Raw genomic sequence first — 10,985 nt, 5'->3', positions numbered from 1 at the left:
TAGTGACGCTTCTTGTAGCCATGCAGCATCTTCAGGACCCAATTAAGACTTTTTTAAACCTGCTAATGAGCCCGTTGTCATGAGAGCTCATAGTTTTTTAAAGCCAGCTGCAGACGTGTCTTGGCGCCATTAGCACGGGTTAAATCAGTACAGTTGGGAAGCAGCTGAATACACTATACTGGGAACACAGTAGAAGCAACAATGAGCTCACCTACACAGTAAATGACAAAGGAAGCAAACAGCTAAAGTATTGAGGAATCAACCATCAGGAATGTGTTTAATTGAAGTTATTTCATCGTTTTAAAAGTTTTACTACTACTGAGATTGTTATTCACAGGATAAAATGAATACCTGCAAAGTATAAACAGAAAAGACTCACTATTTGCTTATCTACCTTTTTTAAAATGACAAGAAATTTGTAGGGCTGCCACCTCTCAGTCCATTAGTCGATTTATAGGTTGTTTTGGTCTTAGCTGACTATGATTTCTTTAGTCAATCAGTCTTTTTTATGCCTTTTCATGCTGAATGACTTATTTCCAAGAAATTTATGAGCACATCTCTGGTAGACACCAGATTTAAAGTGGTGCTTTAGTGTGATTCTTTGCAGAGAAACTCAGTTTCACAGATTTGTCGATTAAATCAAGTAATCCATTAGACAACAAAATTGTATTAGTGTTAGTCGACTAAGAATTTCTTTGGTTAAGGACAGCCCTAGATATTTGTCATTACAACAGGATTTAAGTACCATTTACAAACTAAAGCTTGAAATACAGAGAATGATGAAGTGATAGTGGTTAAAGTTTGTGCAGTATCAAAGTTGTTTTTTCCAGTCCAGCATGTGTTTCACAAATCTTCGTAGAACTGTCCAGCTGAAAAGGAAGAAAAAACTTATTGTATACGTCTCACATAAACACAATTAATGACCTAAATCAATTATATCTATAATTAATAAAAAAACAAACACAAACTGCTGAGATGTCTGGCATTAAAATAGTTAGAACAAAACTCCTCAACATTTCCAACTGCTTATTGATTGAGAACATCACACCATGCAACCAGCATCTCATCAAATTCCTGCTCTGACGTCTTAATAATCTATTTCCTAACCCATAAAAGCCAATGCCAAAACATCAAGGTGATGTGTAACCTCCTCGTGAGACATTCTGTTGGATCTTGGCTCTGATTTTTTTCTTTTTTCGGGATCTTTGACTCAATATTAGTAGAGACTACAAATGATGTTAGCATTTGTTCTGTTATCAAGCAAATATGATCACTTTTTACATGACAGGACTCTTGATGAATAAGACTCTTTTGTGTCTGCTTTGCTGCAGTTTTTGGCTGAAGATAAATAGGCTGATGTGTCTCGTCTGTCTTGCAGGAGTCTGAAAATGCTGATGGAAGTGAGCTACAGTAATGGGCTGGAGCCTGACCTTTCCCAGCAGTATCCTCCGCCCTTACTGCCAAAACCAGGCAAAGACAACGCGAGGCTTCAGAAACTCAAGAAGAAGAGAGCCAAGAAAAAAGGCAGCCTCTCTCAGACGCCCGTCCCCTTTCGCTCCTGTTTGTCGCCTGTCAACGAAGCAAGCACAGACCTTGAGCACAGTGACCAGTCCAGCCCGCCGAGGACACCAGATTCAGTCTACATTGCAGACCCTTCAGTGTCCAGTTTCCCCTTTGACTCCCTCTATGATAACTCTGCATCTGCATTCCCTCATCCTCGGAGCAGCCCCTACGGACAAACTGGCAGCTTCCTCCCTCAGTCCTACATAGCTCAGATCAGGACTTCTGAAGAGCAGGTGGCTCCGTTGTATGAGTGCTCTTCTTTTTTATTCGATGACGTGGCTCCTTTCATGATGCCACCTTCAGTTTCACCACCCCCATCACCACCTGAGCGGGTTCCAGCACCACATCTTCCCTCTTCTTTCAATTTAAACATGACACCAAATTCTCATGGGTCAGTCACAACAGTCCCTCCAGTCGCTGCATCGCAATCCAGCACTAAAATATCAACTCACAGCCTGACCCTATCCCCAGCCGCCCCCAACTGTGGCCCAGGCCTGCCACCTTCTCAGGTTGCAGACCTACCTCCTCTTCCAGCGCTGCTATCAGTTTCCAACACTCTGACACAACCTTTTATTCCCAGCCAGAGGGAGACAAACGCCAGTTCAAAGGACAAACCTCAGAGCCAGATGTCATCTTGGACTGCCAGACCTACCAGTAATGGCAACTTTGTTCCAAGCCAGATGTCCCCTGAGATAACTGCCTCAAAAATATCACTTGTTGAAGCAGATAAAGAGACGAGGCCTGACGCCCAACAAAGTAGGATTTATACATCAAAGGCAACATTTTACGAGATCTCTAAACCTCCCTCCATCCAAGACCTCACAGTAATGAACCAAGCCTACCAGGGAGCATCACTATCGGACATATACAGAAAGAAAACAGCTGTGTCTGTGGTGAAAACTGATCAGAAACTGAAAGTGTCCCAATGTGGAAGACCTAAGACTCCATCTTGTACACCAGCTCGAGTATCCACACCCTTTATTGAAATATCCAAACCTAACCCACTTTTATTTGCTGCTTTCAAGCCCTCCCAAGATCTACAAGCTCCTGCAATTCCCAACGAAGCTCCAAGACAGAAATCAGCAATTCAAACTTGTGGCATAGGTAAACCTTCAGGTGCCATAGAAGAACTGAAGCGGTCTGATGTTAATCACATTACTGCTATCAAACAAGCCAGCAATTATGCAGAGATAGAGATTACAAATACACTAAGGAGTACAGTAAATCTAAGCTTTGCCAATACTGAGCTGTACCCCAGAGAGAACTTGGCATCAAGTATGACTGCACCCAACTCTGATGTGGTAAAACCAACATTAATAGAACCAGACATCCCAAAACTACAAACAAACCAAGTCGCTGAAAGTGAAGCTTCATCTTTGCCAAAAGTCCCGTCATTTCTATCCACTGTACCAAAGACTTCAAATCTCAACCCTACACCAGTGACTTCAATGCAAGCACCACCAAGTCCAAACCCCCTGTCTTCCCCTTATCGTCCTCCTGTGAAGGATGCACGCAAGTCTTTGTCGTCACTATTGGAGAATCAAATGTCATTAGTGCCCTCAAAGCCCAAATCACGATCAACATATTACGGACTTACTCCATCGGAGTATGCCGCCTACGGTGGAATAAGGACTATCGCATCACATCACAGCCCTGTATCCCCCAGGGTTAATGAAACCTCTTCAAACAAAACACAGTCAAATGTAGCTCTAGATGGATTACACATTTCAAAGTCTGATGCAACAAAACAACACTATGGACATCAAGATCTTCAGTCTCCGATGGAGGTTTCTGCTGCTAGCATTTTACAACGTCCAAGGGATCCTGAGTTTCCAGCTGAACGGATTGTCACATGTAGCAAAGATGTGTTTGAGGAAAGTCAGTCTGAAGCTCAAAGTATTGGAATACAATCACTTACAACATCTAGCATGGATACAATAAAACCTGAGCTTCTCCTTGGCTTGGCACAGAAAGCAATGCAACAATCCACAGGTGATGTATCCACACCAAAAGCCTTTGAGGATCAAATACCCGTGCCTAAAGCAGGTGAGGCACACACACAAAGTGCGGCACTATTTTCTATAGAGGCAACGCTAAATAGGACTCCATGCCTGACTGATAGCAATGGTCTGTCGAGTTCTTCCTCACCCTTAGTGAAAGTAGACTCAAATGCAGAAACACAGCATAGTGTAAAAGGGATAGATGCCATAGAGAAAGGTGGTAATCTTGAGAAAACACCTACAAGAGGAGAATCCAAGGTCACAAATGCAAAACAACAGCCAGGACAAGTACAGATAGCTCCAGGCCAGTCTTACCAAACTGCTGGTGGAGTCAGTCCATCAACAGCCAATGGTCTCAATGTCCAGCTCATTGCCAAGCCTGTTAAAGACCTAGCTGACCATAAAAACCCAGTAGTTCGGTCTCCTGCCACAGATTTAGAGCCCAAATTCTCAGGGACTGATCTAATAAATGGTGCATTCATCTTAGGAATACAACAAGCCACCAAACTTGTTTCAGAAACATCACTGCCCAGTACAATGGCTGCTGAAGCGGTTCTACATAAACAAAGGGAAGAAATTAAGCAGCATATAAAAGCGAGCAGCGGGGTTACTCAACTCAATAAAACCAACATGGGGAATATTTTGCCTTCCGTGGCTGCTAATACCAAAATTACCATTGACAAAAACACTGATCCCCAATTCTTAAATATATTCTCCAAAGAATCAACTATCACTCCCACAGGATCCATTCTGCAACATGAGCCTGTCACAGCATCTGTATGTTCTGCACAGCACAGTATCTGCACAGCATCTGCAGCTGTCCAAAGCACAAAAATCACACAACAGCTCAGTGCTGAAACTAAAATTCACAGAAAAAGGCAAAACAAGATTAATTTGCCCGGAGAAGGACTATCTTTGAAATCTTCTCAAGCAATAAGTGTACCAAATACACCTTGTGTTAATACTAATTTAGCGGGAAAACCTACCATAGAAACTAAACTACCTGACCTTTCTGTCAGTGCAACCAAATCCCCCAACATTTCAGGCATTAAATTCCCTTTAGATATGACCGCCAATGTGCCCACTAAAGAGCAGAGTAGCATATTATCCAGTAGCCAAGATAAAGTTGTTCAAGGAGCAAGTTTCTACACAAACTCAAGCAGAGCTATAGTAGAAGCCACACAAGCAAATGAAACCGGTCTTAACATCCCTGCTAAAGATGCGAAACTGTCGAGCCAAGTTAATACAGAACTTAAACTCCCCACGTATGATAGTATTGACACTAACAGAGTCAGCAACTCAACAGTAGACATAGAATTTTATTCACAGCCCACCGCTGGAAGAGTAGGTTTATTGAAAACACCGACAGAGCATCTTCTCAGTATACCCATTAGAGCAGAAAACATTAAAACAAAATGTGTTATTGCAACAAGACCAGCTTCTAATCTTTCAAAAGGAAACACAGTGTTGAACACGCCTATCAGTGAAACCAAACTGTCCAACAAACCATCTGCAGGATTGCTAACAGTCGGCAAGCCTCCCACAGACTCGATCTCAATTGGACAACCAGAAAGTGTAGAGGCTATTCAACATGGCAGACTCGCTGCACAAATTGCACAGTCAAACAAATCCAATTTGGGCAGCAATGTTCACAGTATTTCTGCTGCTGAAACCAAAGTCCCTAACAACCTTCATACAGAAGGTATTCTGCCTCTGATGACAGACCCAGCAGTGAGCATTAAACCATCCTTTAATAGTGTGCAGGTTAGTAAAACTACCGTGCCGGCTAGCCCTACCATGAGGCATGTAGCACCAAAAAGCCCTCGGCTGAGATCAGACAGACCTGAGAGTCGATCTGCAACAAAAACACCCATCGATGCAAAACCTGTTTCTGACCCTGTTGCTCAAACAATAATCTACACAAACTCAAAAGCAGATGGTAAACAGATTGCCAACCCTGTTGCTGAGCAAAGATCATTTGAGACATCTGCACCACAAATTACTACTCAAACCAGCGTAAAGGAACAACCCCCTTTCATCCAGCCTACTATACTCAATAAATCTTTAGCAAGTCCCCCTGCAAAGACAAAATATTCTGTAACACAAAAGTCTGAGACAACAGCTACGTCTTCTCCTGCTTATGTCATGGCTAACATATCTAAAATCAGTGTAGAACAGCAAATTATTGCAAGTCAAATCACGTTGCCTGGAGATAATCTTCAAACCTCTGTAAATTCTATGAGCTCTCAGTCTGGAGTGAGACAGTTTAGGCAATCTGTCACTGAAACAAAGAACTCTATAGAAACTAACATTCACACTGATTTAAATAACCATGCTGCCACAAATATTCAGCCCCTTGCTGAAGCCATCAGAGATGCTAAAGCCCCACTTTTCCCTCCTAGAGCACCTAAACCTCGGAGCACAACAACAGCCTCCCCTCTACCAGAGCCAAGAGTGTGTAATACACCTATTCGAAGCTATACTCCAACCTTGCCCCAGTCTTCTCAAACTCCCAACTCTTTAAACCATACTACAGAAATTAAACCTTCGTCAGTCATTATGAAAGACCAAACAAACCCTCCCATTACAACTCTTCGAAATAATACACCTACTAGCACTGTTCAGCCCTCTGCTAAGTCAATCACAGAGAATATCTCAAAACTAGAGATAAAACCACCCTCAACTAAGGACACTTCAGTCCTGACTAATAATGCTGAGATAAACTTGCATTCCCAAACAAACAAGTTAAAAACAAACCTAGGAACAATTTCCAGTAAGGAAGGAAAACTCTCCTCACTGAACACTGAAACTGGCGCTCCCATCCAATCTGCAGATCCTGTTTTAACAAGTAAACCAACTCTTAAAGCACAACCTCCGACTAAGCAGGTAGTATCAAGACCTTCCTCGGCTACTGTAGAAACAAAAACCTCAGGCATAAAAACAGATTCCTCCAAGTCTCCCCCTTATCCGGTCCAAATTAGCTCGCACACCAGTTATGTTCAGCCTTCGACAGAGCCACCAGTAGAGAACATTTCCCCAGCAAAGCCAGCAACAGATACTGTCATGAAACCGTCCATAGTTAAAGCCGCTGTGATTGACTCTGCCACTCCTGCCTCTCTGCCTCAGGCCTCAGTCTCAGTCAAAGCTCCATCCCCAAAAAGAGGAACGTCACCGCCATCTCAGCAAAAAACTGGACTCAAAGACAAGGAGGTTCTGAGGACCAAAACTACAGCCGCACCGACGGAAGCCCGAGCGGTCAAACCCTCCACGAAGTCGGCGACATCAACTGCATCTTCAACTGCTGACAAGAAGGCTGTGACAGCAGAGACATCACCTTCATCTGCTGAGCCCAAAGCAGCCCAGAAGCCAAAAGGCCTTAAGGGTAAGCTCAGTGGATGGACACGGCTCAAGAAACACATGGTCGTTGAGCCAGAGGAACTTGCGTTTCCAGAGCAGGAGGCCAAATTTCAGGTTGATTCCAGTGGCAGCAACGAGAAAACAGATAAAGGTGGTGATATGTCAAACCAATGTGCTAGTCAGGAATTGGTAAACGACAAAGACGCTCCCATGGCGTTGAAGATGTGGGATGCCCTCCTCTTTCAGATGTTCTCTACCAAAGAACGCATTATGCAGCAGATCCACGGCAACAAGAAAGAATCAGATAAGAAAAAGGAACCTAAAGACAGTCAAGTAGAAGTTCCTTCTTTTGTCAGTCGCCTGCCCATTTTGCTGTACAGCCCCCGTTTTGATGCCAGGAAGCTTAAAGAGGCGGCAGAGAAGCCGCTCTCGAAAATAGCAGCAGTGTTTGAAAAGGGGCTGATAAAACGCAAATCTCAGGAAGACGAACGCAAGGACTTCAACAGGAAAGCAAGAGGATTTGGTTCGACTAATGCTACAGATATGTAACTTGAACTAATGCAAAAGTATGTGTGGAATTGATAACTGATATGTGAAAACAGAAAGATGCAATGATCTCAGATAGGTGGGGGAACCTCAGAAAAAGGAGTCAATAGAAGAAATTTGGAAGACAATAGACATAAAATCATTTGTGGATTTATTTAATAATTAAGTTAATTTTATAAATCAGGGCTGCAGTGAGGAGGTGGCTTGAAAACAATTAAAAGTGTTTTTGATTATTGATTAACTCTAAAAGAAAATTCATCCCTACATCAAATAAGTACTTATATTCTGATATTTTCACCAGTTGTGGTGATTTGACTTATGTATAAGTAAGTCTTTAAGTTAGCTGTTATAGCTTTTAAAGGTAAAAAATAATAGGTAATGCAGTTGTGGCATCTTTGCACTTTTAATAAAATCAAATAAGGATTTGAATTGGCAAAAAAGATAATGCAAAGAAAGAAAGGAACATTACTCTGCAACTCGCCTTGGTTAAATTGTTCGTTTTTCATTTAGTGAAAGATTTAGTGTTGAATGCATGTACTGTAGATACTTTGAAAGATAAAAGATTGTTTCTTTTGCCATGCTCTACCTTTTTCTATTTTTCTAAACAAAGTAAGGCTTTTAGTGTACACCGCTTGTAGGCTGTTTGTAATCTCTGTAATGAATAGGGCTTTTACATTCCTGGAACAACAGGGCAGATGGATTTTGATAGAAGGAAAACAGAGATGTATAAAGCTTGAAGGTCCAGTCAGAACAGATTTAGGTTTCTGTAAGTCCGGTATGGATGGAAACGAAGAGGTGGATGTCCGGGCTTTTGATCAGGGCAAGAAACTACAACCACGCTGGCTGGTATATCTTGGTGATAGGCAATAAGATAAAAAATATCATGATACCTAAAAGATCTTCTTCTGATGATATGATCGATAGTAGCTGCTTAGGTTTATAGGTGCTTAGGTTTTGGTCCACCACTTTGGTCTTGACTGAAATATCTCAACAATAATTGGATGGATTGCCAATAAATATTGTCCAAACATTCATGGTCCCCAGAGGATAAGTCCTATTGACTTTACTGATCCTCTGACTTCTCATCTAGCAACATTTTAATTAGTCCAATACTTGGGTTTATAACTAAATACCTGCATTATTAATCACATTCCCCTGAGCCTCAGCTGTACTTTGTGTTTGGTGCTAGCAAATGTTACCATGCTAACACACTTGACTAAGATAGTGAACATGGTAAACATTATACCCATAGACTGTATATAAAGATGGACAATGCATCTCCACTTCCTCCCACTGTACAAAAGTGAAGCCAAAATATGGCGGTGGAGCAGCGGTATTAAGGTCACCCACCCGAACCAATCGCGAGCCGAGCACGGCCGCAGCTTGTTAGCGTGAGCCACCTAGCTGCTACGTTAGCACCACGGTAGCTGTTTGGCTAGAAAGACACAACAAACTAAGCATAATATCTCTATAACTACATTTATGAACAAATTGACACATGTTCTATCACACAGACTTGTGACAGTTATGGAAAGTTAAAGTTACATCTCCTGTCTAGTACAATTCCCGAGCCTCCGGCTGCGCGACTACTTCACTTGACGTCTCACCTCCTTCAACTAATTAAAACCAAACTTATCAGAAAAATGAACACTTGAACATATATCAGCGTGATATGAACTACCTTAAAATGACAGAAAACATCTTTTGGAAACATTTATTTGACGTGTACTTTGACTTTTTAGTTTGTCCCAACCGGTAACACGATCTTATAACTGTTATTATAATTATAACTATTTTGAGACAACGTACATTGCCCAGCCCCATCCCAAAGTTAAATTCTAGTTTCATCATATCACCAGTGTTGTGTGAAAGCTCTTCACTTTTACCCTTTTAGTGATGTTAAGGACTCCAAGCTATCTGTCAGGTGAGAAAAGTCTATGAAGGTAAACTGGAAAAGTGTTCAGTTTTCAGTGAAATACATTGTCTTCAAGTTGTGTTAGTCAACTCTGAAAGTTGGAGATCCATTGTTTTCATCCAACATCGATGATAAGATGACAATATTTCCTGCCAATGTAACAAACAAACTTAGTGACCCTGATGGTTGTAATTTCCTGCCCTGTGGTGGATCGTCCAGGACTTGTGAACAATGTTGTTGAGTTTAGATTGTAACTAGGATGTAGACGTGGATACCAACGGATGATAAATAAATGAATGATGATGATGATGAAGCTTGCAGTAGGAAGACAGACTAACTGAAAATTGAGTGATAGCGGGAGAAGACAGATATTAGATGATGGGTATGATGTTTCACAGCTTTGGAGGATTTTGGTGCAGCCGTAGCAGATATTAGCATGTTGTTGTGTTTGTACTTATTTTGACCCTTTTTGTCTCTATATTGGATTTTAAAAATTGTTATTTTCCCAGGATGACCATCATGATGTGGAACTTCTTTTAGGTTGAGGGGGACTTTGCCCCTATAAGCTACTCACAGCCCCGTTTATTACATTGATGCTTAAACTATAACATGTTTTTGTTTACTGTGCGATTCTCAAAGATGCATAAAATTGAATGTGAAACTCTTGCATTGTCTTCCTCATTTTTTATCACAGGACTGGCACTTAAAATAATGCAATGGCAAGTTCCAACAGAACTAGATACAACTGTAGGTTTAAAGGTGGTGACACATCACAGCTGACAAGTCCTTGTTAAAGATAAGGCTTGTTATTCTATTGTTCTATTGTTGTTGTCCAATGAAGAGATCAAAACCAACATGATATCCAACAGTAATACTTTCTGACTTCCCGTCCCTATCTGTGGCTCAAACCCACTTGCTCCTACTGTGGATGTAAACCCTTAAAAGTGGGTCACAAATACAGTATATGGTTTGATTTTTTTTTAAAGGCTTAATAACTTCCTAAAACAGCTGGTCATTGTAGTTTTTGTAAACTTCTCTGTGAAAATGAGCCATATTTTAACTACTGATAACATTAAAGTGAATAAGCAAATAGGTAAATATGCATTAAATAAAAATAATAATAACCAATTTAAAAAAAAAAATATTCAAACAGGTAAAAATTTAAATATATTTAACATTGTTACAGCCCGAAATGAATGAATGAAGGATGTGAAGGCACCTGAGGGGCAGTTTGCATCTTCACTGTAGTCGATGTCCACAGAAATCTTCTCATACTTGCCGTGACCCGTCACCACAAACTTAGATCTTTTACCAGAGGAGTTCTCCTGAAATTCAGTCGATAAAACAATATTTATCAGAGACAAATTCACAGACATTTACGCTGTAACTTCAGTGTGTCCACATTCATCCAAAACTCCATGGTAACACTTTAAAATAACCATAATTTATAAATGGTAAATTACATTTAATTTAACTTAATTAATAGATATTTGAATGTTAACAAACAAAGAAATGACAATTAATGTTTACCAATTATTAGTAATGCTATAATTTGTTATTTTAACAGTTTATTGTTGCACACATTATGACATTTTATATATTAT

General features: G+C 40.8%; 2 protein-coding genes across 2 annotated transcripts in view; one reads left to right on the top strand and one right to left on the bottom strand.

Annotated features, from left to right (window-relative positions):
- Window positions 1–248: 248 nt before the first annotated feature.
- LOC141761087 (uncharacterized) overlaps window positions 249–10,985 on the bottom strand; it is a 48,495-nt gene continuing 37,758 nt past the window's right edge. The window contains exons 13-14 of the mRNA XM_074624317.1: window positions 10,601–10,706; window positions 249–869 (exon numbers count right to left, since the gene is read on the bottom strand). Of these exons, the coding sequence (XP_074480418.1) occupies window positions 844–869; window positions 10,601–10,706 (132 nt within the window). The 3' untranslated portion in view covers window positions 249–843. The remainder of the gene's footprint in view (window positions 870–10,600; window positions 10,707–10,985) is intronic.
- LOC141760984 (uncharacterized) lies at window positions 1,903–10,047 on the top strand. Its single transcript, XM_074624133.1, has one exon. It carries the CDS (start codon window positions 1,935–1,937, stop codon window positions 7,467–7,469), a length of 5,535 nt encoding a protein of 1,844 aa, XP_074480234.1. The 5' UTR covers window positions 1,903–1,934; the 3' UTR covers window positions 7,470–10,047.

This window comes from Sebastes fasciatus, chromosome 2 (assembly GCF_043250625.1).
Source record: "Sebastes fasciatus isolate fSebFas1 chromosome 2, fSebFas1.pri, whole genome shotgun sequence".
In the NCBI taxonomy this organism is placed as follows: Eukaryota; Metazoa; Chordata; class Actinopteri; order Perciformes; family Sebastidae; genus Sebastes; species Sebastes fasciatus.
This window is presented reverse-complemented; position numbering and strand designations above follow the sequence as displayed.